Source organism: Leptonychotes weddellii, chromosome 5 (genome assembly GCF_054177405.1).
Source record: "Leptonychotes weddellii isolate Sample4059 chromosome 5, ASM5417740v2, whole genome shotgun sequence".
NCBI classification, from domain to species: Eukaryota; Metazoa; Chordata; class Mammalia; order Carnivora; family Phocidae; genus Leptonychotes; species Leptonychotes weddellii.
Window position 1 is genome coordinate 31,964,563 of NC_138373.1, and position 25,044 is coordinate 31,989,606.

At 51.6% G+C, this 25,044-nt stretch overlaps 2 protein-coding genes across 5 annotated transcripts; one reads left to right on the forward strand and one right to left on the reverse strand.

Annotated features, from left to right (window-relative positions):
• The first annotated feature begins 414 nt into the window (after positions 1-414).
• EEF2KMT (eukaryotic elongation factor 2 lysine methyltransferase) lies at positions 415-14,898 on the forward strand. 4 transcript variants are annotated; one of them, XM_081820098.1, is made up of 10 exons: positions 415-523; positions 2,782-2,844; positions 4,966-5,046; positions 6,454-6,555; positions 8,379-8,480; positions 8,647-8,780; positions 8,863-9,158; positions 10,514-10,663; positions 14,456-14,519; positions 14,765-14,898. In XM_081820098.1, the coding sequence occupies exons 1-9, from the start codon at positions 428-430 to the stop codon at positions 14,512-14,514; spliced, it is 1,083 nt and encodes a 360-aa protein (XP_081676224.1). In that variant the 5' UTR covers positions 415-427; the 3' UTR covers positions 14,515-14,519; positions 14,765-14,898. The 4 variants fall into 4 exon arrangements, with proteins under 4 accessions (XP_081676224.1, XP_081676223.1, XP_006747552.1 ...); XM_081820099.1 differs by lacking the exons at positions 14,456-14,519; positions 14,765-14,898 and adding exons at positions 1,934-1,995; positions 12,580-12,847 and having other exon boundaries at positions 428-530; XM_081820097.1 differs by lacking the exons at positions 14,456-14,519; positions 14,765-14,898 and adding an exon at positions 12,580-12,847.
• Positions 11,722-24,534, reverse strand: ALG1 (ALG1 chitobiosyldiphosphodolichol beta-mannosyltransferase). Its single transcript, XM_006747492.3, has 13 exons — positions 24,289-24,534; positions 23,290-23,367; positions 23,068-23,171; positions 21,325-21,473; positions 19,800-19,889; positions 19,365-19,475; positions 18,818-18,939; positions 18,611-18,649; positions 18,228-18,287; positions 17,289-17,399; positions 15,779-15,893; positions 14,849-14,924; positions 11,722-13,546 (listed from the first exon to the last, which is right to left on the reverse strand). Exons 1-13 carry the CDS (start codon positions 24,497-24,499, stop codon positions 13,415-13,417), a joined length of 1,398 nt encoding a protein of 465 aa, XP_006747555.1. The 5' UTR covers positions 24,500-24,534; the 3' UTR covers positions 11,722-13,414.
• Positions 24,535-25,044: the final 510 nt, after the last annotated feature.

The window sequence follows — 25,044 nt, forward strand, 5'->3', positions numbered from 1 at the left end:
GGCGAAGGCCTGCGGCCCCCAACTCCCCGCCTGAGGACACAGCCTTGGAGCGTGAGGGCAGTCAGGTTCCTTCGCTCCCAGGAGCGCAACAGGGAGGGGGCGACGCGTCCGTCCACTCAGTCCCCGCCAAAAAGACCCTTGTGAAAGCGCGAGAACAGAGAGAACGATTAACCTGCCCTTCGCCTGACTGGAAGCCACCAGAGAGCCGGCGCCTCCCGCCTGCCCTCTCTTGGCGCCAAAGCCCTGACTCCGCCCTCAAGCCTCAGGCTCCGCCCCAAGCCAACCCTGCCCCCGCCTCCCACACGCCCAGCCGTACCTTGCCCCGCCCCCAACCCACCTCCCCCTCCTCCGCTCACGGCCTTAGCCCCGCCCCTCTGCCGCCCCGTCTCCCGGGCAACGCTGCGGCCCCGCCCCGCCCCGCCCCGCCATGGCGCCAGAGGAGAGCGCGGAAGCTGAGAGCCTGCTGCCGAGTTTCGAGCGCCGCTTCCTGGCGGCGCGCACACTGCGTTCTTTCCCCTGGCAGGTGGGCGGTGGGGCGCGCGGAGGGCAGGCGGGAGGTAGGGCGGGCGAGGGGCGGCTGTGGCGGGGTGGGGGCGGGGCGGGCTCCGGCGCCCGACCCCTTCCCCCCTGCCACGTGATATTTTCGGCTCCCTCGCATGAACGGGCCGCGCGTCGGGTCCATGTTCCCCGGGCTCTGCGGGGGGCCGCGCGGGCTGGCGGCGGGCAGCGGGGGGCACACCTGCGCGCGCTTGGGGAGCCCAGCCTGCACTAGGCCTTCTGCTCCCTCCTCCCCTGTCTCTTCCCGCCCTCGACTGCCTCTGCACACAGAGTCCACGAATTCAAGGAATGCGGCGTTTCCTCCTAACTCCCTTTGTCACTCGGAGTTAGGTCAGGGACAATTCACGATAAATTTCATTACTTTTTTTGTTTAGCTAGTTGTCATTCTAGCCATTGCTGCTGCCCATTTAAACAGTCAACGTCCTCAGGACACCGGGAGACCAATTGCAGTGAGCGCAGTGACCAAGTCACAGACGCCCACACCTCCCTCCCCGGCCAGGCCTCGGTGTTCTCATCTGTACCGTCAGCATTGGACAAAATCGTCTCAGAGGCAGTTTGAGGCCCTTATGCCTGTGATGGAAGAGACAGGGAGGTACAAAACAGGCCAGAAGAGAGAGGAAAGAAGTCTCACCTCCCCTGCCCTGGAGACCTGCACAGGCAAATGACCATGGCAGCAGCTTCCTTCTGCCAATGCAGGGGCTCTAATGATGCTGCCTCCTTCGTAATTCATGTGCAGTGAGCTCATTGGGATGACTCAGATTGGGTACATACTCCTCCCCCCAAGTCTGCCCCATCTTAAGGGGTGGTGGTTAGTCATTTGTGTCTCATTGACCTAACCCATTTAGCATTCTGAGAGATCTTTCCAGTCAGAAAGGAATATGTAATTTTTTAACCCAAAATGTAAACCTTCATAATAGCATCAGTGGGTCCCAATTCAATATCGACTATAATTATTCACATGAAATGAGTGCTTACTCTGTACCAGGCCCATGATAAATGCTTACTTAGACTGGCCTACAACAGTCATGCAGGGGGTACTATTAGTACCATTCACATTTGACCAGAAAGATTGCTTGATTAGTAAAGAAGTAGAGTGTAGCAGGGGGGAGCTCAGGCCTGGGATCCAGCCTGCCTGTTTTGAATCCTGGCCAACCCCCATACAAGCCGTGTTGACCTTGGGCAAGTGACTACATCTCTCCTATACCTTAGTTTTCTTATTAGATGGGGAATACAGTGATGGTGCTGGTGTCAGAATCACAGGAGATTGAAGCACCTGAGGCAGTGTCTAGCTCGTGGTAAGTGAGGTAGGTGTTAGCTAGTATTTTTATTCCATCACCAAATATTTACTGAATACCTTCCATGAGCCATGTGCCAGGAATCAGCAGTACACATTACAGATGAGGCCCTGCTTGGATGGGAGAGCCAGAGGATAAACAGGTAAATGAATAAGCAAGAAAACACCAGGAGATGACAGTGGCCGTAAAGTCAATAAAACAGGGAAATGTATCATCAAAGTAGGGGAGTCAGGAAGGCCTCCCCCAAGAGGTGACATTTGAGCCAGAACCTGAACAGTAAAGCAGCCAGCTGTGGGAAGGCCCTGCCAGTGAGAACAGGCTGCTGCAATTGAGGAATGGCAAGGAGGCCAGGAGTGGTGGCAGATAAGGTCAGAGAGAGGGGCAAGGGCCAGGGTTTATAGGCCTTTTAGAGCCTAACTCACTCTGGAGAAATGAAGTGATTTGCCTGATATCACACACCAGCCAGGGCCAGTCTGCCTACTTCTAGAGCCTGACCTCACTGCTGGCCTGGAGTTCTCTGTCCGAGAAGACAGCATAATCTGGCCTGGCCTGTATGTCCATTTTAAAGATGTCAAGTCCAAGGTGAGCCCATCAGGTGTCAGTGTCATGGCTCCTCCTGTAATTCCTGGTTGGCCATTTCAGCTACGGAGCTGCTCTGTGACCCAGGTGAGCCTAAGCAGCCAGGGCTAACACAAACCAAGAGTCTGTCTTCTGATGTTCTTTCTTTGACTCATCCAGGTGTGTAACCCAGGACTTCTCAAGTTCAGGGTTTCAGCCAGCCTGTGGCTTCCCCTTCCACTTGGCCCCAGGTCCCTGGGGAGAGATCACTTAGCACTTTGCTAACATGTCCTATTGCATGTTTAATGTTCCTGTGAAAATGCCCTTGAGATTTCTCTCTCTCTCTCCCCTCCGCTCTCTCTCTGAATAGAGCCTAGAAGAGAAATTAAGGGTCTCATCAGGTCCTGAGCTGCTGCTGAATATTTTGCAGAAGGTAAGAATCAGAATCACTGGGTCGCGTCACCAGCCTCCTGACTCACCCATGAAGACATGACAGAAACACAGTGGGCGCACTTGTATCCTTTAAAAAGGAAGACACTGCATTTGGGTAGCAGCACCTCAGGCAGCTCTGGCTCTGTTTTCTTAGATGACGACATTAGAATATACAAAAATCTGCATGAGAGGAGGGAATCTGGGAGATGTCTTTGAAACTATCCACAATGAAAACCAAGATGACAGCTATGGGAACATCTTCTAGCATTTGGTAGCTGCTCAAAGATTTTCTTCTTTACATTTACATTTAAGGAAAAAATAAGGAGGCAAGTCTTGCCCACTTGTGTCTCTTCTTTTTTTTTTTAAAGATTTTATTTATTTGAGAGAGAGAATGAGATAGCATGAGAGGGGGGAGGGTCAGAGAGAGAGGCAGACTCCCTGCTGAGCAGGGAGCCCGACGTGGGACTCGATCCCGGGACTCCGGGATCATGACCTGAGCCAACGGCAGTCGCTTAACCAACTGAGCCACCCAGGCGCCCCACTCGTGTCTCTTCTAGATGTAGATATGCCTGCTTTTCTGAGGTAGGGTTTGAATTCTAAGGTACATCTGAGCAAGGGTGGAGGTAAGACCACCACTCTGCCTGGCCTTGCCCCACCCTGACCCTGCCATGTGGATCAAGTGGAAATCACACTGCATCCTGGCTATGAACCCTCTTGAGGATCGTGAACCCTTCTGAAAACCCAAAGCTGTAGACTCTCCTGTTCTCACCCCACCCCCATAAAAAGGAGGACCAGAAAAATACATTTTGTATATAAATTCAAGGGAGTTATAGACAGCCCTCCAACCACCAAGCCCATCCAAGAAGCCTAGGTTAAGAATTCCTGTGTGGAGGGTGAACCAAGATTGTCTGACCACCATGTAGGAAAGATTCAGCCATGGCTAGTGGAGGCTTGCAGGGCATCCCAGTCGTTTACGACTGTGAGCTCAGAGATTCTGAGGTCCTTGTGCAGCAGCCCACTCTGATTTTCATCCTGACGCTAAAACCTAACACCAGCCAACTAGAAAGCCCCTGAAGGGTTGTGTGGGTATTTTGTTGCCCTTGAGTAAAAAAATCATGTCCCTCCACATGACCTGGCCCCTACTCTCACTGCCCCTGTTGCCTTGCCCTCCCTCCCAAAATGCCAGGCCATGCCTGCTTCAGAGCCTCCACAAACTATCCCCTCTGCCTGGAACCCACTCCCCGTGCTCTTTGCTTCTCTAGACATCAGCTGAAGGGTCACCCCTGAGAGCCACCTTCCCCTCCACCACATCCCAGGCAGAGTCCCCATCTTCCTCTGTCCCAGCCATCCTAGCACTCTTCCTCAGCCTGGCATGTGAGCTCCAGGAGAGCAAGTGTCCAGTCTGCCTGTTCCCACTATTTGGGCTCTCACCTTTTCCACAGAGCCGGACAGTCCCACAATTGTCCCCACTAAAGACTAGTTCATGCTGCCTGCCCTGGGAACGGGTGACATAGCCCTTTCTAGCTGCTATAACAAAATGCCATTGACTGGGTGACTTGTAAACAACAGCAATTTATTTCTCACAGTTCTAGAGGCTGGGAAGGCCAAGATCAAGGTTCCCAAAAATTTGGTGTCTGGTGGGGGCCCACTTCTTGATTCATAGACAGCTGTGTCCTCACTGTGGCACGGCCGAGGGAGCCCTCTGGGGTCTCTTAGGGCACTAATCCCATTCATGGGAGCTTCACCTTCATGACCTAATCACTCCCAAAGGCCCTGCCTTCTAATACCATCACTTTGGGTTTTAGACTTCAACATATGAACGGGGGGGACACAAACATTCAGTCTGTAGCAGGGTGTTAGCTTGGGTCCGTGTGCTCCATATTCTACCCAGAATGTTCTGTCAGCCTGTGCCACCATAGTGGAGAAATTTTTTAGGAAAGGAATTGTATCTTAAGACTTACTGTTTCAGATGCATGAGGGTCACCTGAACCCAGAACCCTTGTGTCTATACACATCTTTTCTGAGGGATCAAGTAATGGGGGTTGTGCTGCATTCACTTGAAGCTCATGGGAGACTGACGGCGGGGTCTCTCCAGCAACTCACATTGCGTCCTTTGTCACAGACTGTGAAACATCCTCTGTGTGTGAAGCATCCGCCATCAGTGAAGTATGCCCGGTGCTTTCTCTCGGAGCTCATCAGAAAGGTCAGTAATGGGCGCTGTCTGGTAGCCAGACAGCACCTGGGACTTGGCTGGCTCTCTGAAAGTGGACTGTGCCTGGCTTTGCCTGTTGGAGCTCGGATTTGTCCCATGCCCTTTGCCTGTTCTGCAAACCCCAATATGTCAGGGGCCTCCCTGTATAACTGTTCCCAGCTGGGTTTGACCAGTCAGAGGCTATGAGGGGGCAGGAGGAAGAGAGTCCAGGGTATCTCTCCCTCTGTGCTACAAGAGGTCTCCAGCAGCAGCTGCATTTCCTCTGTGGTCCCAGTTCCACCCCCACCCCACCCCCCACCTTTCTCCCCTAGCCGGCCAGCCCACTTCTGCTGTTGCTGATCTCGGATTGCCACACTGCCCTCTATTGGATGTTTTAGGTCTTCCAATACCTTGTAACTACCTCCCTTTACCCTCTTCTCCCTAATGAGCTATCTGATGTGGACTCTTCCTGACTGATACAGGATGTATTTTAAAAATGAACCCACTCTTCATTCTTCCCCCACCCCGCTATCTTCTTTTTCTTCTTCTTTTTTTTTTTTAATGGACTCTGAAAAACAAACAGGGTTCTAGAGGGGAGGGGGGTGGGAGGATGGGTTAGCCTGGTGATGCGTATTGAGGAGGGCACGTTCTGCATGGAGCACTGGGTGTTCTATGCAAACAATGAATCATGGAACACTACATCAAAAACTAATGATGTATGGTGATTAACGTAACATAAAAAAAAAGGGTAAAAAAAAAAAACTTGCTGGGTTTCACATTAGGCTGGACCTCAGAGAGGTGATTCCTTAGTGATCGGCATCAGACCTGCTGTGTTCGGCCACTGAATGCACGGGCCATGTCTCACCCAAGCTTAGCATGTGAAACATTCCTGGCTTCTCTGTTGCCTCCCCACCTGATTCTCCCCAACATGTGCATCTAGTCGTGGCCCGCAGGTCTCCCCAGAACCACCAGAAGCATGGCCGCCCTGCTGCTGCCCCTGTGAGGGGCACGACAGAGGCTTGCCCATTGATGAAGCCAACCATACCATGTAGAGTGCCCATCCTTGTGGCTTTTGCCCGGGCTCACTTAAAAGTGAGCATTCACAGCATCATGATGGAAGGGCAAAGCTCTCTGTCACCGTCACATGGCAGTTCATGCAGTCCCATTTCTGCTGCCCTAGACTATACCTCGCCCTTGCCCTTTCTAGACCTGAGATACCCTCCAGCTTCCCTACCAAATGAATTTTTTGTATGCCAGGTGGCTTGTATTAAGTCAATCCATCCCAAATCTCCTATCTAGGTAAAAATCCTCCAGCCTTTTTAACAAGTCAGAGTAAAAGTGAACACATGGAACCTTTGTTTGGTTCATGAGGGTCACCTTAAATGTCTTGGCTGAAGCTTTTGCTCTGCCCACCCCCAGCATGAGGCTGTCCACACGGAGCCTTTGGACGAGCTGTACGAGGCGTTGGCAGAGGTCCTGATGGCTGAGGAGCCCACCCAGTGCCACCGGAGCTATCTGCTGGTAGGAGATGGGCACCGCCCCCACACAATCCAGACATTCACCACTGCACATAGAGTTGAAACTCAGACTCCAGTCAGCCTCAAGTGGGTGCACATCCTGACCCATCAGCTCTGAGGTCTTAGAGGAGGTCAGTTAACCACCCTGAGCTTTGGTTTCCCCTTCAGTAAACCAAGCATTTCAGTACATTATAGTGCCTCTTTTATGGGGTGGCTGGGGGTTAAGTCAGGTGATGCACATAATTGCATAGTAGAGACCTGGTGCTCAGTCCTCAGTAAATACTTCATGGATGGGTGTTACAGAAGAGCATTTCTGAATGTTTCTAGTTGCCATTAGGCCTCACTCCTGGTCCCTCACACCCCCGATGACTAGAGCAGCAAGTTCTCTCCTCCGTGGGCCGTGGTTCACAGCTGGTACCTGCATTTCCAGTGAACACTCGGCTACTGGGCTTCTGTCCTCAGGCCTGTCATGTGCCCTATGACACAGACACATGGAGCACACAAGTCTTGTGTCTATTGGTGGTTTGCCCCCACTTGTTGATATTTTGGCTTCACTTAGTTTTGTTGAATGTTGTCCATATCTCACTACTCTGTCTGTTTGTATGTGGGGATTCAGGAAGATTCAAAACCACACTCCCAGAACCCCCAGAGTGCTCCCCTTGATTTGAGAGGTAAATCAGAGCATGTCACTTGACCACCCAGAACCTTCCAGTGGCTACCCTTCATACTCAGACTCAAATCCTAGTTTCTCATGTGGCCTGCCATGCCTTGCGTGCTCTGCCCCAGCCTTCCTTCTCATCTCGTTCCTCCTGCTCTCCCTGGCTCCAGATCCCTGGCATTCTTTGCCTTCCTTGAACTCACCAACTGAAATGTTGCCTCAGGGCCTTTGCACCTGCTCTGCCTGGAATGCTCTCCTCCTAGAACCTCGCATGTCTCACTTCTCCTTTATACTCACATCCCAGGTCACATGACACATCAAAGAGGCTGTCTCTGACCAATCTATCTGAAATAGACCTCCTAGTCTCCATTATCATGTAGCCTTTTTATTTTCTTCATAGCCCTGAAAAACTGAGAAATTACTTTATTATGGTTTTATCCCCCATTGGCATGGAAGTTCCATAAGAACAGGGAATGACTTCATCCTGTAACATCTGAGTCCCCAGGACCGTAGTAGATGCTCAGGAAAAATGTGTGGATGAGTGAATGAACAAATGACTGCTCACAGTACTCCAGACACCGGAGTCTCCTATATGAGTTTTGTGAGCTCAGAGATAGCCAGAAACCACCCCCGGGTGACGGCATGTTGGAGGTGCCATGCTCAGAAGCCCCGCTTTGGAGAACACATTTCAGGACTGCATATTCCATGAAGCCCTTGCCAGCAAACCACCTGCTTTGAGGGCGATAGGAAAGTTCAAAGACCAGAGAATTCCCAAGCCCCAAATGTCAGGTCAAATTGAGGAAGGCCCCACACACTGAGACTTTCCACATATAGCTCATGATGCTAGGGAGTTGTGACTTTTTGTTGTAGTTAATAATTACAGATTCACAGAAATTGCAAAAACAGTACAGAGAGGTGCCCTTTCTCCAGATTCCCCACTGGAAACATGGGACCTAACTTGTACAGCATTACAACCGGGGCACGAGTGTACACACCGAGCCTGCGTAGGTGTACCTCATTTATCACACGTGCAGGCCCATGTGGGCACCACCACAATCAAGATACTGACCTATTCCGTTACCACAAAGACCTCCCTCGGGCCTCCCGTGTCCCCGGGCCCCTGCCAACCCCACCCTGGGCAGCCACTGACCTGTTCTCCCTCTCCACAGTCCTGTCCTTTTGAGAAGGTCAGATGGATGGAATCACACAATGTGTGGCCTTCTGAGATTGGCTTTCTTTGTGCAGCGTTAACACCCTCGAGACCCATCCAGGTGGCGTGTACAATGATAACCTGCTCCTTTCCATTGTCGTGTAGCATTCTGTGGGAGGATGTTCCACGGTCTTATCTAGCCATCCACCTGTTGTGATGTTTTTCTTTTTAAAATCAGCTCCTTGTCTCCTGGTAGCGGGATTAATTCTCTCCCTGTCTCGGCCCAGCCTTCTGGAGACTCAGTCACGCTCTCTGAGAGCACAGCCATCATTTCCCATGGCACCACCGGCCTGGTCACGTGGGACGCTGCACTCTACCTCGCTGAATGGGCCATAGAGAACCCGGCCGCCTTTGCTCACAGGTGACCTCGGGGTGCAGGGCAGGGCAGGGAAGCCGGTTTTCCCCAGCATGGTCTCAGACACAGGCCCCCTTCTCCCACCCAGGACTGTCTTAGAGCTCGGCAGTGGAGCTGGCCTCACAGGCCTGGCCATTTGCAAGACATGCTGTCCCAGCACGTACGTCTTCAGCGACTGTCACAGCTGTGTTCTTGAGCAGCTCCGAGGAAACATCCTTCTCAATGGCCTCTCATTGGAACCAGACACCACTGCCCCTGAAAGGCACCCAGGACATAATGCCCACGACGCAGAGAGCCCCAGGGTGACAGTGGCCCAGCTGGACTGGGATGTTGTGACGGCCCCTGAGCTGGCTGCCTTCCGGCCGGACGTAATCATAGCAGCAGGTACTGTCCCCCGCCCCGCCCCGCCCCAGGGCAACTAGAGTGACTCCTCCCATCTCTCAGCTCTGGGAAGGGGACAGTGCACCCTGCTGGGAGAGGAATGATGAGACTTGTAGAAGGGCCGTTGTGGGCCTTCAGGGTGACATCAAACCACAGGGGCATGTCTCTTGGATGCCCTAAAGCCACAGCCTCCCGTTGGACACAGTGGCCACATGTACTCCTATTAAAATGGTTCCATCAGATAAATGAACCCAGCTTTTCTCAGCAAAGCCTGAGATGGAGAGAACAGGCCCCACGGCACCAAAGCCGTCTAACCTATTAGCCAGGCTGCAGCTGAGTAGAGAGATTTTTATGTCCCTCTCTAGAACCTGAATGAAATGGCCACAGCGGCGCCGTGAAGCAAGGGAGCTGAACTCTAGCCCCACCTCCACCACCACCCAGTCTTCCAATGTGGGGCCGAAATGGCCCTAGCAGCCCTATCTTTTCAGGGCTGCGAGGGACAAGCATGATTCTCCCAGGACCATGTCTGATTCCTAAGCATATCACAGACACCCAGCCCTGGGCCAGACCTAGGGTCAAACCACAGTGGTGTCCGAGTCAGGAAATAAGCTCTGAGTGCCCCCACCCCTGTGAGCATTTGCTTCTATCTCTGCACATTGCTCTGTTGTCTGATGTTTGCACATCTGACCCCAAGGGCTCTGCCTGCATGTCTCTATCCTAGGTCCATGCCCCCATGTCTTTCAGATATGAGCCCCACATCTCATCTCTGAGGGAATGAAAGAGGGAGGGAGGGGACTAGCCACTTCGGGTGCAAGGCAGAGTCCTCCACCAAGCTCACCCAGTCCCCTGTCCGGCTGACAGTGCTGTGCCCCTGATCCTGGACTGCAGCCCTGAGACCCACAGGCCCACAGTAGCTGGAACACAGAGCCTGAGCAGCACCCTCCCATGTAAGCATGCTGACAGGGAGCAAGTTTGTTCCCCCTGCCCCCCAGTGCAGCTAACAGAACAGCAGGCCCCTGGAAGCAAGGACTCTGAGACAGAGAGCTGGTTGGGGTTTATTTCATTAAGCATCTTCTAAATAGACCATAGGCAAAGAATCGATTTTTTGTTAAAGGAACACCAGTGAGTCCTGGATATCTTCCATTTCTTGCAGGGTCTTTCAGCAGCTTTTTTTTCTCTCATAAGTTTTCCTTTTTAACCACATCATCTTCTTTGTGTCCAATGGCATGATTCTAATAAAACTGCTGGTTTCCAGGCCCCAGCCCTGCTGCTGAGGTCAGTACAACCAGGCACCCTCTTTTCTGGATCCTGAATCCTGGAGTGAGCCCCTTTCGGTAACCTGAGATTTTTAATTGCAGATGTGCTGTATTGCCCAGAAACTGTCATCTCCCTGGTCAGAGTCCTGCAGAGGCTCTCTGCTTGCCTGAAGGACCAGCAGGCTCCTGACACCTACATTGCCTTCACCGTCCGCAGCCCGGAGACCTGCTGGCTGTTCACCAGCGAGCTAGGTGAGCCATGGGCCCGGGAGGGGCTGCTATCTCTGCGAGGCTACCTGGGCCCCACACAGGACTCCAGTGAGGCAGAAATCAGCAACGCAAAAGAGTGGGGCCCTGAAACAAACCAGAACACACGACGTGCTGGGTCCTCGACCCACTACCCCACCCTTGGGTGGTCAGTGGAGGAGGCCGGGCCGGGGAGCTGTGCTCTGAAGGGGAAGAGGCAGTTTATGCAGCAGTTCCTAGAGGTCAGAGACCAGCAGCCCTACTGTGTGTTTAGAGCAGGTTTTGAGGGCCTTTAGGCCTGTTTCCTGGTCTGTAGAACGGAGAGGAGAGGATGGTGGATGCCAGTGGGTGTCAGGGTAGATGAGTTCTGGCCACACAGTAGTGGGGTGCAGGCTCTGGAGCAGATCCCACCTGCGCTGGTGAAGCTGGGCCGCCATTCACCTCCCCATCTTCATCTTTACGGCGGAAATACCCACCTGGGACGTGACCCAGGGACTGGCGTGCAGGGAGCACTTGGGAACATGGTAGCTGTTGCTATCACTGTATTAAGCACCCAGTAAATGGAAGAAAAGCAGGGAGGACTTTGCGGGCAGGGGGGGCTCTGCCATTTACACCCCAAACTGGCACTGCTGTGGCCGGGCACTGTCCTCAGACCTGACATGTCAGCCCCTCTAGCACCAGGGACGGGTATGCTGTCATCCTCCAGTCTCACCCATGGAAACCTCGGGCTCCAGAGTGGAGCCAGGCAGCCAACACCCGCCCTCCACTCTCCCACCCCACAACCACTGGCCACTATCCTGCAGTGCCCGCCATGCGCCAGGCCCAATCAGGGCTTTCCACACACAGCCTGGCCGCAGTGCAGGACCATGTTTGCCCCAACCCACCCCCCCCGCCGCCAAGCACAGCCCCACCGACAGTCGCCTCTGCAGGCAGACACCCCCTACATGTGCCCGTGTCCCATGGACAGAGTGCCCTATAGCTTTCAAAAAGAATGAAGTCCTCTTTCAGATACTATATGAAAAATACACTGTAGTTTAAGAAAGCAAAGTACCAAACACCACATATATATATATATATAAGCCCATTTTTATTTATTTAATTTTTTTTAGAGAGAGGGAGAATCCTTTTTTTTTTTTTTTTTTGAGAGGGAGAATCTTAAGCAGACTTCGTGCCCTGGGGAGCCCAACATGGGGCTCGATCTCACAACCGTGAGATCATGACCTGAGCTGAAATCAACAGATGGATGCTTAGCCAACTGAGCTACCCAGGCACCCCAAGCCCATTTGTATTTTTAAAAATAATCATCTTCATGTTAACATGCATATAGGGAAAAATCTGAAAGAACATAACCAATTAACAGTTGTACTTGGTGGCAGGATTATAGACACACATACACACACACGTGTGTATATTTTTAAGTAAGCTCTAGGCCCAGTGTGGGACTTGAACTCATGAATCCAAGATCAAGAGTTGCATGTTCCACTGAATGAGCCAGCCAAGAACCCCAACACTTCAATACTTTTAATATTTCATTTTTATAATTATTTTCATTCATAAAAAACTGGTAACAAAATGATCCTTGCCAAGGGCTCTTCAGACAGCTGTGCTTATGAAAAGGATGTAAGCCCTTCTGATGTATGTCCAGCCTTTGCTAAGAGGCGCCAGGCTGAGTAGTCAGGAAACCCAGACAGGTCTGTGACCTTCCAGGGCCCAGAAGGCAGGGCAGCAAACCTGGCTGCCATGGGCCATTTAAAAACTCAATTCTTGGTCCCATCCCTGAAGGCTGATTCTAGGTGTGTGGATGGGGCCAAAAGTCTGTGGTCTGTATATACCCTCCAGCCTGTCCTGCAGCCCCACACCATATAGGGTGCTGTCGTGTCCCCAAACCCTACCATCCTGAGACACATATGTTGTATTTCCAGGCCAGGCTGGGATCCCATGGGAAGCAGTGCCTCATCACAACCAGAAGCTGTTTCCCTATGAAGAGCACTCAGACATGGCAATTTTGAAACTAATGCTGTAGGTTTACAAACGCTTTTAAAGATTAACATAAAAATTAAATCACCATCCTGGAAAGAATTTTCATGTAGCAAAGCTGATAAAATTTTCACTGGACCTGAATGCTTGAAGAATGTTAAATTCAGAATCAGGAACTGCAAACTGTGTTCTAATAAAATATAAACTATTCAAGTGGGTGACCCTTTCTGTCACTAGTTCTGGTTCTTAAGTAAATCTCTATAAATCATAAATGAAAATTTTGGCTCAAATAAGCGTTTCATTTGTGCAAATAAAAACATGTATCAAGTATGTTTCCCCACCCCACCCCCGAGCCTGTACCCACATCCCTCACGAAGCCAAGCCCACTGTACACCTTACAACACAGCAGGCTGCAGGACCTGTCCTCAAGGCAGGAATGAAAATAGTAGGGACACAATGGGGCAGATGCTGGGAAAGGCAGACACGGTAAGACAAAAGCAGGTCAAAGAGATATTGAAGATACCACACGCAAATAACAAGAAAGTAATATAGTGGGGAGAAAGAAACACTCAGCTCAGAAGAGTCTAAGATTCAGAGCCTCCGGGGAGGAAACCAGGCTGAACCAGTTTCCTGGGCCACAAACTGTAGGTCATTAAAAAATATCATTCCACAGCTGTCCTTCCAGCTGCGGTCCACGGGGAGGCACTGTTCTAAAGCGTTTGCCCAGGGCTAAGAGGAACTGGGCCAAGCTCAGGAGCGCTCAGTCTTTGGCTCAAGGGGTCACGTGTCCATAACCAATGGCAGCACCATATGCTTCCAGCTCTCATCCCAATGAAGCTGCTCTGACTCCCGGAGGTTCTTCCGGAACTGGTTTAGTTTGCCAGCAGGATCAGGAAACTTTGAGAAAAGCATCTAGAAGAATAAAGACCAGAACTTAACCTCATCACTGCTTCCCACCCCTATCCCAGGTCCCACCCGAAAGCTGTCCCTCCTCCTTCCCAGCAGCCTAGATTCCTGTCCCCCTCCAAATACCGGCAGTCAGGCCAGTGATCTACTGAAACCCTCTGTCGCTGCACTTCAAGAACACTACCAGTGTCTTGGAGCCCACAGAGTTCCCGCTCTGGGCCAGCTTCCACAGCAAGCTTGGCTCAAACACATTCTGAACTCGATATGCCGGACCCGGCAAGCCCGTTCCTCACGGGGCAGAGGAGAGCCCTCACGTCCCAGCCACACTCCATCTCCTACTCTGTTCCTACTGGACAGTGCGGCCAGACTGCAGTGTTTTCCACCCATACCATCCACATACCGTACCCTGCAGCAGCCCTTGGCTTCTGCTGCGCTGTTCCGTCCACCAAGAGCACCCACCCTCAGCCTCTGCCCACCACTGTTCAGCCCACGTGCTAGGACTAGGCAGTCTGTGTTCTTTCCAGCTTTGCTAAACTACATCATGTGTTTGCAAACTAAGCCCTTGGGCCAAATTCGGCCTCCACCTGTCTTTGCAAGTACAGTTTTATTGGAACACAGCCACATCCCTTCACTCATAGACTGGCCACTTTCATGTTATAGCAGAGTTGAGTACTTTTTTTTTTTTTTTAAGATCTTATTTATTTGAGAGAAAGCACAGAGGGAGAGTGAAAGGGAGAAGCAGACTCCCCGTGGAGCAGAGAGCCCGACATGGGGCTCAATCCCAGGACCCTGAGATCATGACCCGAGCCGAAGGCAGATTCTCAACCAACTGAGCCTCCCAAGCGCCCCAGAGTTGAGTACTTCTGACAGAGACTATGGCAAAGCTGAAAACATTTTCTATCTGGGCCTTTCCAGAAAGTTTGCTGTCCCTGGTCTCAACTGCCAAGAATGATGATGAACACAATCTTTTATAATAAGTGTAAGTACCCTTTGAAGACTCCCACCCATCCCCTTGCAAGGCTGCTTCACGAAGCTCCCTTCACTCACTCTCCCACAGAACCAGTCACTTGCTCCCTAGACAGTGCACAGGGTCCACCAGCTCTAGCATCATCTGTGTGGTGTAAGCTCCACAAACCCAGAGGACAGTCAGGGCCCACCACACAAACCAAGCCCACAGAGGCCCAGCCTCTGAGACCACTGCTCCCCGCCTCAACTTTCACCCAGACCCAGCACAGGCCCACCCGGCCACAGGAGCAAAGCATCAGGGGGCGGAACTCAGCACCCCGGCGTGGGGACAGACGTGGCTACCTGCAGCTGAGCTGCCAGCTCCTCGGAGTCCTCGAAGACCAGGCCGTTTTCCTCATGTTTCACGAGCTCGTGTAAGCTGCAGAGAGAACCACAGACCTGAGAGCTGCCTGGAGAAACCCCCCAGTGCCCGCCCGGACTCCCACTCCACCCCTCCCACAGTCAGTCTGCTTGCAGTAAGTCTGTTCTTAGATTTGGCATCTGAAAAGAAAAGAAAGGCCTGGAGGGATGGATACACATTAAAAATCCAAACTGATTCTGAAAAGGAGGTGCAATGAGCACACACTTTGACCTTTTCTGCTACATGTTCTTTTCCGTGAGAACGTGCTCAATGGGCTCTCCATTTTTTTCTTAATTGCACAGCAGAAAAACAAGGTAAAAGGCAACCACACTGGATGGAGACTTGGCACATTAAGGGTGACTTTTCTGGGTCACCAGGTAGTTAATCCCAATGTGCCCAGAGCTCAGGGTCGAACATCCTGTATTTCCCATTCAGAGGCTGGCTCCTGAGCCAGTGGTGGGGCTACTATTTCTAGAACCTCTCCAAACACCCATCTTTGCCAAGAACAGTGGAGAGAGAATTACACTCATTTAACTGATTCCAATCCAACTATATGAGCCCAGACAAAAGGGACAGAGAAATAAAACCAGGTCAGCTGTGCAGGCAATTCCAGCCACCACTCTATCCATGAGTATGGGTAAGTGGCTGCCTAAGTGGAGTATTTAAGACTCGTATTTTTTATTCAACATCAGCTCTAAGTGGAAGCCCACCCTCAGAAACCCCATGGGCCCTACTCTGGAGGACCACCTGGCAATGCTGCACGATTTTCCGGGGGAATTCCTTGAGCAATTCTGACCTCGCTGGCAACCCCCCACCACCCCCACAGCTGATTTGAGAACCTAACTCAGGGAAGATTCGGATTCTGCTCCTACCACCGGAAGTTCACGGCACACACGGGCAGACAGCACCCGAACATGTCCACCACCTTCATGGGCAGGTCCAGGCCGCTGGAGGACTTGTGCAGGCACACACCCAGGTCTGCCGACCCTGCAGGGTCAGGGCGAGGGGGGCAGTCAGAGCGCTGGCCCATGCCCCTTGAACACAAATCCTGAAAGGACTGTGGATCGGGAAGGGAAAGCCCCCAGCCCCACATACAACTGGCTGAGTTGGCCACGCAGCCTGGAGAAGGGCAGACACACAGAAGAGCTCCCCAACCACCACTCCTGGCCACTCATCCCTGTTTGAAAACAACCTGCCCGTCACGGATAGTTTTATTCAAACAGACTCCCTTTGTCTACTTAACCACATTATATTTTAAAAGAACCTGTAGCGGCTATTGCTTCAGGGGTTCAGAGTTTCTGCATTTTAGAAACAGACAGTGGTTACGATTGTACAACACTGTGCGTGTAATTAATGCTACTGAGTTGTATGTATACTTAAAATTGGAAAAATAGGGGCGCCTGGGTGGCTCAGTCGTTAAGCATCTGCCTTCGGCTCAGGTCATGATCCCAGGGTCCTGGGATCGAGCCTCACATCGGGCTCCCTGCTAAGCGGGGAGCCTGCTTCTCTCTCTCCTACTCCCCTTGCTTGTGTTCCCTCTCTCGCTCTGTCTCTCTCTGTCAAATAAACAAATAAAATCTTTTAAAAAATAAATAAATAAAAATAAAAATGGAAAAATAGTTAAAATAGCAAATTTGTACTGTAATGGTGTTTTACCACAATAATTAGGGGGAAAAACCCATAGCAAACCCAAGAGAAAAGCAGCTGTCACTGTGAAAATAAAGCCAAATAAACAACTTCGCATAAATACTGGCTGGAAATTCCTGCCAACCCAAGGCTTTCCACTCGAGACTGCTCACTGGAGGATGAGGCCTTAGAGATTCGCCAGCACGCCCCTCCGGAGAGAGGAAGATGGAGGAAGATGGAGAGATCTAGGGGAGTCGATGCTATTTAACACTTTATTTCTGTACCTCCCAAGCCATTGTCCTGCCAGACTTGGGGAACAGGGAACCCCAACCCAAAGCCAGGCCCAGCCCTTCTACCCAGATGGAAGAGTAGGACTGAATGGAGGGCTCAGAGGCTGAGAGGACAGAACCCTGATACACAGGTCTGGGGCCCGGGAGGCAGGAGAAGCCGGCACATCAGGAAGCAGCCTGGTCTCCTGGAGTTCAGCCAAGAGCTCCTCCGACAGGTTCCTGGCAGGTGGCATCTCCTGGCCCCACACAGTCCCTAAGCAGGGCCCAATCCAGCCTGAGGCCTGTGTGTGTTTGGCCCTGGAGCTAAGAATGGCTTTTAATTTGTAAAGGATTATAAAAACAAAGACTATGCAATAGAAGCAGATAAAACATTACTATCTGGCCCTTTTCAGAAAAACTCTGTCCCTGCCCTATCCTAGAATATTCCCTTTTAAACCCCAGCTCTCTCCCTGCTGGATGCCCTTACCTAGAAGCAGAGGGTAGTCCTCAGCCTCCAGCCACGGAGTACAGACCTGGATGTGCTGGAAACACTTCTGGCTGATGAGGCCGCTGTAATACTCTTTCAGAGGCCCTTTGCCTTGCAGAGAAAATCTGAGTCACTGCACTGGGCCCATCTCTGGCTCCATCCCACAGCCTCAAGCCTCTCAGAACCCTGCAGAGCTGTGAGCAGAAGGCCCACACTCTGCAGCTGTGATCCGGTCCCCATCTGGCCCCTTGCAGAACCCCAGGGGAATGCACCCTGACCGCTGAGGCCATGGCCCTTCTCTCCCCCCGCCCCCCCGCCCCCAGCAACCTGCATCCAGAGGGCCTCAGGCTGGGAAGGTGGCCAGCATAAACTCTGGGCAGGCACCAGAGTGCCAACTGGATACAACTTCTCAGCCAGACTGGCCTGTGTCTTGCCTGATGCCCCAGGTGGCACGGTGTGTACAGTGGGCTCCTAGCTGCCCCTGGGAGCTCTGGCCAGGAGGAGGGGAGTATACAGGGTGGGGCAGCTCGCCTGGGGCTCTAACCACAGCTCTCTGCTTCTCTCTCTCTGCACTGGGCTACTCTGGAAGCAATTTTATGTTGAGCTCTTTAGTTTAAAGTGGGCTCTTTCATTTAAAAAAAAAAAAAAGGATGCCTGGAAACCACTGCACACATGTACAAACTCAGTATCTGTGAGGCCATGCTATCCAAGATTCAACTAGAAGCCACACCCTGCTATCAGGCCCCTCTGAGCCTCAGTTTCCTCCTCTGTCAAGCCGTGCAGAAAACCCTACATCAGAGAGCTGTGGTCAGGATTGACAAGACAACCAACATCACACGCCTGGTGTGGGGAAGGCACACAATACAGGCAGATGCCTTCTGCACCCTGCCCCCAACTGCCCCCATTTTATATGGGAACATGGAAGATCCCTGGCAATACCTGTTATCACACAGACCAGAGAAGGAAGGCTCTCTCCATCTAGGATCAGCTGTTCAAACTCTATGTTTAAAAAAATTAAATGATAACCAGAATTATTATCTAATCAGGTGAGTGGGGGTTGGGGGACGGGATGGTGGCGGGGAGAGAGACTCTCCCATCCACAAGATCACTCTCCCAGAGGTGGCATTTCAGATCTAGGGCCTGGTCACTCACTGACCCAACGGGGATGCAAAGCCGCCACCTCCACCACCCATGTCCTTAGGCTGACCCACTCAGTGGCCCTGGGGGCAGGAACATGCTGCAGAGGACACCACGCAAGGCCAGCTGAGCACCTCACAGCTCAACAGCCCCTGACAAGTTGCTGATCACAGCCACACACCTACTTTCTAATGCTGCCAGCAAGATGGAGAAGTCTTCATCCTCTGTAAGAAAAGAGACCTAAGTGTCATTGGCTGGTTTCTAGATGCCTCCCCTCCCAGCTCAAGACCCTCCCCTTTCTCATCTGGGCCCAAGTGTCGTCAAATACACATGGGGCGCAGGCTCAGCCAGGTGCTCACACAAGCCCCAAGCGCCCAGAAGTGTCCTGAGACCTGTCCAGCTGGTGCTGCTGACCAACAGGGCTGGCCGCCCACGAAGATGCGTCACCACCCCGCTCTGAGCATCCTGCTCTGTGAAGGCCGACCTCTCTGTTGCTGGGTCCAGGGGTTCTGAGCTGAAGGAACAGAAACAGAGCCCATGAGATGCCACAGAGCAAGGCCTCGGGCCCCAGGATGGCCATCTCCTGCCAGAGTGAGGAGTGAGGCCTGCAGGCTCCCAAAGGTCGGGCCAAGTCAGAACCACCATCCAACACTCAGCTCTGCTGTTGCCGTACAAAAGCAGCCATGGACCATGCACAAACGGATGAGTGTGCTGCAGTACCACAGAACTTCATTTACCAAAACAGGTGGCAGGCCTGTGGTCATGGTTCGCCAACCCCTGGACTAGAGGATTCCCAGGTCTGCAGCCAGAAGATGAGAGAGGCCACGACAGCAGTGAGGAGCCAGGGGAGAGACAGAACAGCTGCGAGGATATGGGGGAGAGGCGGGAGCACAGGAAGCACAAGAGAAGGCAGATAAAGGCTGAAGATGGGAGACCTACCGGGCCTTAAATGCAGAGTAGGTGCGGCCCAGCTTCATGAACAGCTGGTGTTGCAGGTCCAAGGGTGTCTCTTTAAAGAAAGATGCTGGCTTGTCATAGACGGTCACGGCTCTGCAATGAGATCACAGGGGGCTCTAGAGAGAGCCAGAGAAAGACCTAAGGAATAAAAGATTCAGGGGGATCCAAAAAATAAGGGCATTCAGAGGATCCAAGTCTCAGACAAGGACAATAAGAAGCTTCAGAATTACTTGGGGAAGCACAGAGACATGTTCTAAGTCCAAAACCACATGGGCTACTGGTGTCCTCCTCCCTTGGCTTCCCAGGTAACCATCTCCCAGACCCCTGGGCATTTCTGGACGCCTCGCCAACATGACACAGCAGGGACCGCAGCTGGGACCAACCATACTGGGACCCCTCGCCTCCCCAGGCCCCTACTTGATGCCCCAGTTCTCTGCCAGATCTTCCCGCATCGAGTTGGTCACACACAAGTTCAGGTGGGACAGGCGCCCGCAGAGTTTCTCGTACCTGAAAAGACATATCACCATTCAGCCAGGAGCCCCGGGCCCCAACACTACACTGCCACCACCCCACACGACTTGACACCTTCTGATACAGAAGAGCACAGAGCTGGGGTCTCCCAAATCGAGTTGCTGGTGAGGCACCTTCCCAGAGTCTGCACTTAGTTCCATCTGTACTACTACTTCCTTTACACCTTTCTTTAAGTCATATCGCTTTTCAGCGTAAATACAGTTAGAAACCTTATCTCTACAAAAGGGAAAATCCAGGCTCTTGCCACCAAGAGAAGAAATATAATAAAGGCCTCTTTATTGTATCTTAGCCACACTGTGCTCTTGCTGCAAAGGCTGTGGGGCTGAGGCTTGTGGGTTACCAAGGAATGATTTTAAAAACATTAAAGAGGTGTTAGCAATAGATTCGCTCCCAACGGAGACCTGAGCCCTGATCCCAGGGCAGAAGTGAAAGAGGACGAGAAAGGGGAAGGAGCGCTCAAGGCTGCTGAATGCCACTGGTGTGAGTGGTACAGGTACACAGCCTGCTCCTCACTCAGGATGCAGAGAAAGCATGAGAGCTGGACAGCCGGGGACTGAATTGTGGTCCTCACGCTTATCAGCTGTGTGGCAAGCAGCAAAATGGTGCTCGACCTCGGTTTCCTGGCTTGGAGAAGGAGAGTGACCACAGGACATCCTCACCAGGGGCAGCGTAAACTGAATGCGATAAAGGGCCTGGCCTGGCATGCAGCAAGTACTCAGTGATCGCTTGCTGCTGCTGCCACAGCTGTTAGAACCCTCAGTGAATGACCCATCGGGGGAAGGCGGCAGATGGTGCCCGCTCGGGCTCAGAACACGACTCTTCCTGCTCCGCATCCAACCTGCTCCCACAGGCCCTTCTTCCCTCTCCCTGTCTCACTGGTTGCAGCAGACTGTGGCCTGTGTCCCCATCCTCCAACAGCACCCCCGGTTTTTATTTGGGGACCTGGTCTGGGTGCACCTGGGACCCCAGGTCTGACAGTGGAACACTTCCCCTAAGACTGAGACATAGGGGTACAGTGGGATGTCAGAGCCTGGCAGATGAGCACGAGCCAATGAGAGAGGCTCCCTTTCTCGCACTGAGCCTGTCAGGGTGGGGATGAGCACCAGGGGAGCTCCGCAGCACAAGCAACACCTCCAGGACAGAGTGCGGAGAGAAGTGAGAATGGGTCCTGACGACACCTTTTTGAGCTCAAAGTCAGCCATGTCTCTGGGCTTTGCAGTTTCAGGGACCAACAAACGTCTTCCTTGCCCTAGGCCTGTTTCTATCACTTGTAACCAGAGTCAGCCTAATTCCCCAGCCTTGCCCTTACCCCACTGAACACACGGGGGACCAGCTTCACCAGGCCTCTGCACTGGCCCTTCTTCCTACCCAGCTCAGGGATGGTGTGTGCACCCTCTTCCCAGACACTCACCACTTGGCCAGCACGACAAGGCAGTGGCTGGGGCCATGCACTAGACCCATAATGGAGTAGCCATAGTTGTGCCAGTCGATGACGAGCTTGCTCCCACAGAGGCAGCCCACAAGCCAGCAGACAGCAATGGCAGGCAGGCCCGGGGGGTTCTGGGAAAGAGATACTTGAATGAAGAGAAGGAAACCCAGACCACAGTCAACAATAAACTGAGTGAAAACAGTTGCAACATACATGGCAAAGAGTCAATTATCTTTACAAAGCTCTTGGTGATTAATAAGCAGAAGAAAGACCCTCTTCCTCACCAAAAAAAGTATAAAAACTCATAAAGGAAATAAAATTGGCCAACCTGAAAAGTCCAAGACCACCAATAATCAAGGAGATAAAAAATGGCCAAAGAGGTACATTTTTCACCTATCGGAATGCGAACTCTAAAACACCTAACAATAGCTAGTGGTGGTAAGGACGTGGGAGAAGAGGCATCCCCATTGGGTGGGGGATAAATTGGCCCAACCTTATTCTAGGACTATCCAGTAACACACCACAACATTTTAAAAGTGCTTGAACTCTGGAGCACCTGACTAGTGAAGTCAATAGAGCATGTGAATCTTTTTTTTTTTTTTTAAGATTTTATTATTTATCTGAGAGACAGAAAGAGAGAGCATGCGCACAAGTGGGAGGGAGGGGCAGGAGAGGGACAAGCAGACCCCCCACTGAGCAGGGAGCCCAACACGGGGCTCAATCCCAGGACCCCAATATCATGACCTGAGCAAAAGTCAGATGCTTAACTGACTGAGCCACCCAGGCGCCCCAGAGCATATGACTCTTAATCTCACGGTCCTGAGTTCAAGCCCCATGTTGGCCATGAAGCCTACTTAAAAAAAAAAGAGAGAGTTTAAAAAGTGCATGCACTCTGATCAAGCACAGAAATTTACCCCACGAAGAAACTGCAAAAAACATATGTTCACTGATGCTCTTTACTGTGCTATTTGTAAAAGTAAAAAATCTGGAAGTATCTGAACGTCTGTTAAAATGAAATGAATACATTAGAGTATATCATATATTGTAATACAGTACAGCTAATTAAGAGAAGATGTTTTTATATGTTAAAAAGCAGCAAATGGGAGAGTCTGAGAGCCTAATTCCAGAACCAGACTGACTACCTGATTCAAATCCTAACTCCAGTATTTCCTAGCTATGTGACGATGGGCTATTTACAGAATCTCTCTGGGTCTAGGTTCTTCATCTCTAAAATGTAGGTAATACAAGAACCTACTTCTTACCTTGCGAGAAATTGGATGAATTAATACAGACATTTAGGTAAGTAATAAGTACAGCATAAGACTCTCTTTAATGACATAAAAAAACAGAATGAATGAGTACCATAAATACAAGGCATATACCATAAGCTCCTACTCATGTTTTCATAAGTCTATACTCACACAAATATGCAATTTATTCACCAATTTGCACATTTTATTTTTTTTCAAGGATTTTATTTATCTGACACAGAAGCACAAGCGGGGGAGTGGCAGGCAGAGGGAGAGGGAGAAGCAGGCTCCCTGCCGATCAGGGAGCCCCATGTGGGGCTCGATCCCAGGACCCTGAGATCATGACACAAGCTGAAGGCAGACGCTCAACCGACTGAGCCACCCAGGCGCCCCACAATTTGCACATTTTAAAAGGCTGGGAAGTAAAGGAAACTTAACAGTGGTTCTCATAGAATAACACAAGGCTGATGTTTACCTGGAGAAAGATGTAGGCTGCTGGCTCCCTGCATATCAACTTCCACAGCAAGTGCACGGACTGAAAGACAACTTTGACTCCATATTGGAAAATGTAGGGCCCAACTACAAGTCAAAAAACAGCTGTTACTCCCAAAGGAATTCTTGGCAATGTGTAAATCCCCACCGCACCCGCCCAACACACACACAGATTCAAAGGAATCTGCAGTTCACTGCATCCTACCTGGAAGTTTCTGAAGTTCTGTCAAACTCACAATCTGAATTCTGTTGTTCTGCAAGAGCTCATCATAGGGTCTGGAGTCTGAAAAGAATGTCTCCTTTAATGCAGTGGACAGGGAAATATAAAGTCAGATGATCCACCAGCTTGGGCTGAATAGTGAAGAATGTTTTGGAAAATAAGAGTTTTCTCTCTGTTCCTCCATAGCCAGAACAGAGCATGAGGACACTTCTTATCCAGATTCTCTCCACAGAGGGAGGGCCTGAATCTTATCTACCTTTATTTACTTAACACAATGTCTGGCACATAGTAGGCACTCCAGATAATTTAGACTCCCCGATTGGTGGAATTATCCCACCATAGGCAGACCCCTAGGAAGTTCCACTCCACTCTATCCTCTGATGACACGTTCTAAACAGGGGCCAAAGGCAACCGGTGCTACTCCCTCCTTTTCCCTGATACACGGTTGAGGTACCCTCTAAAGATGTCATCCTGGAGGAAGATGAAGGAGCAGACACCCCTGCTTCTGCACACTGAGAGTAAAAGCCGGACACGCAGCACAAATGAAACATCTGCCTGCAGACTTCTGCACTGAGGGTGTGGAATGGAGAGGAGACAAGTCCTCTGAGACACAGCCTGACAAAGGCAGCCACAGGAAGTATGGTCATCGTCACTTGCCCTGGAGTCACACACACCTGGGTTCCACTCCGTCTTTCCATTCACTAGGAGGATTATGTGAGACTATGAAATGAGTTCACTTAATTTAGCACAGTCCTGACATATGGCAGGCACTCCATGAACTCTGGCTGTTCCTACAGACCCATCCACCAAAGGCTGGGCAGAAACCTGGCCGTCTGGGCCACTACCGAGGGCGTCCAATCTCAGAGAGCTGCCAGAGGTAGGAGGGAGGAAAGGGACGTCCCCGCCCCAGCTCCCCTGGGCTGGTCAAAGCCGCGGGTTAAAGGCTGAGAGCGCAGCCTCCCTCCCAGTCCCCCGGGCACTTACTGCAGAAGCCCAGAAGGGTCACAGAGAAGCCGCTCTTGACAAACGACAGCGCGTGGTACTGCATGCGGGGGCTGCGGCCCACGTCCCCCAACACCACGATGATCACGTGCCACTTCCCGCGCCCCTGCCGCCAGCGCTTCCACGAGACCAGCAGCAGCAGCAGCAGCAGCGATGCAGCCACCGCCAGCAGGGCCACGCAGGACGCCGCCATCTTGGCGGGCCGACCGCGGTCACGTGATCGCCCTCCCCGGGCCGACTACGCCTTGCGCAGCCCCAGACACAGCCTCGGAGGAGGTGGGCGGACAGAAGGGAAGTGGGGAAGTGGTTCCCTACGTGGCGGCCCATGGAACTCCGGAGGAGCCCTTGCGGGCCAAAAATTGTGATATTAAGGTAAAGTTTTTACCATGTGAGGCTCCAGGAACAATTTTTCTCAAAATTCTAAGATAATTTCAAAATACAGTGAAACAGTTTGTATGAATCTCATAAGCATAATGTTGAGAAAAGAGGCCAAATGCCAGAGTACATACTGGCTGGAGTTAATTTATATATATGGAACTACCCTTTGGAGGCGCCTGGATGGCTTAGTCCAGTCGCTTAAGTGTGTCTTGATTTCAGCTCAGATCATGATCTCAGGGTCGGGAGATGGAGCCTTGGAGGGGGCTCCACGCTCAGCTGGGAGTCAGCTTGAGATCCTCTCTCTCCCTCTCCCTCTGCCTGTCTCCCCACTTGTGCGTGCATTCTCTCTCTCTAATAAAT

Coding starts and splice junctions, on each gene's coding strand:
- EEF2KMT (XM_081820097.1), top strand. CDS start 428: ATGGCGCCAGAGGAGAGCGCGGAAGCTGAGAGCCTGCTGCCGAGTTTC. Junction 8,781..8,862: donor CCGGCCGCCTTTGCTCACAG/GTGACCTCGGGG, acceptor TCTCCCACCCAG/GACTGTCTTAGAGCTCGGCA. Junction 10,664..12,579: donor GCTGTTCACCAGCGAGCTAG/GTGAGCCATGGG, acceptor TTGTATTTCCAG/GCCAGGCTGGGATCCCATGG.
- ALG1 (XM_006747492.3), bottom strand. CDS start 24,499: ATGGCGGCGTCCTGCGTGGCCCTGCTGGCGGTGGCTGCATCGCTGCTG. Junction 18,940..19,364: donor TACTCTGCATTTAAGGCCCG/GTAGGTCTCCCA, acceptor CTGTTCCTTCAG/CTCAGAACCCCTGGACCCAG. Junction 13,547..14,848: donor AGCTGGCAGCTCAGCTGCAG/GTAGCCACGTCT, acceptor TTATTCTTCTAG/ATGCTTTTCTCAAAGTTTCC.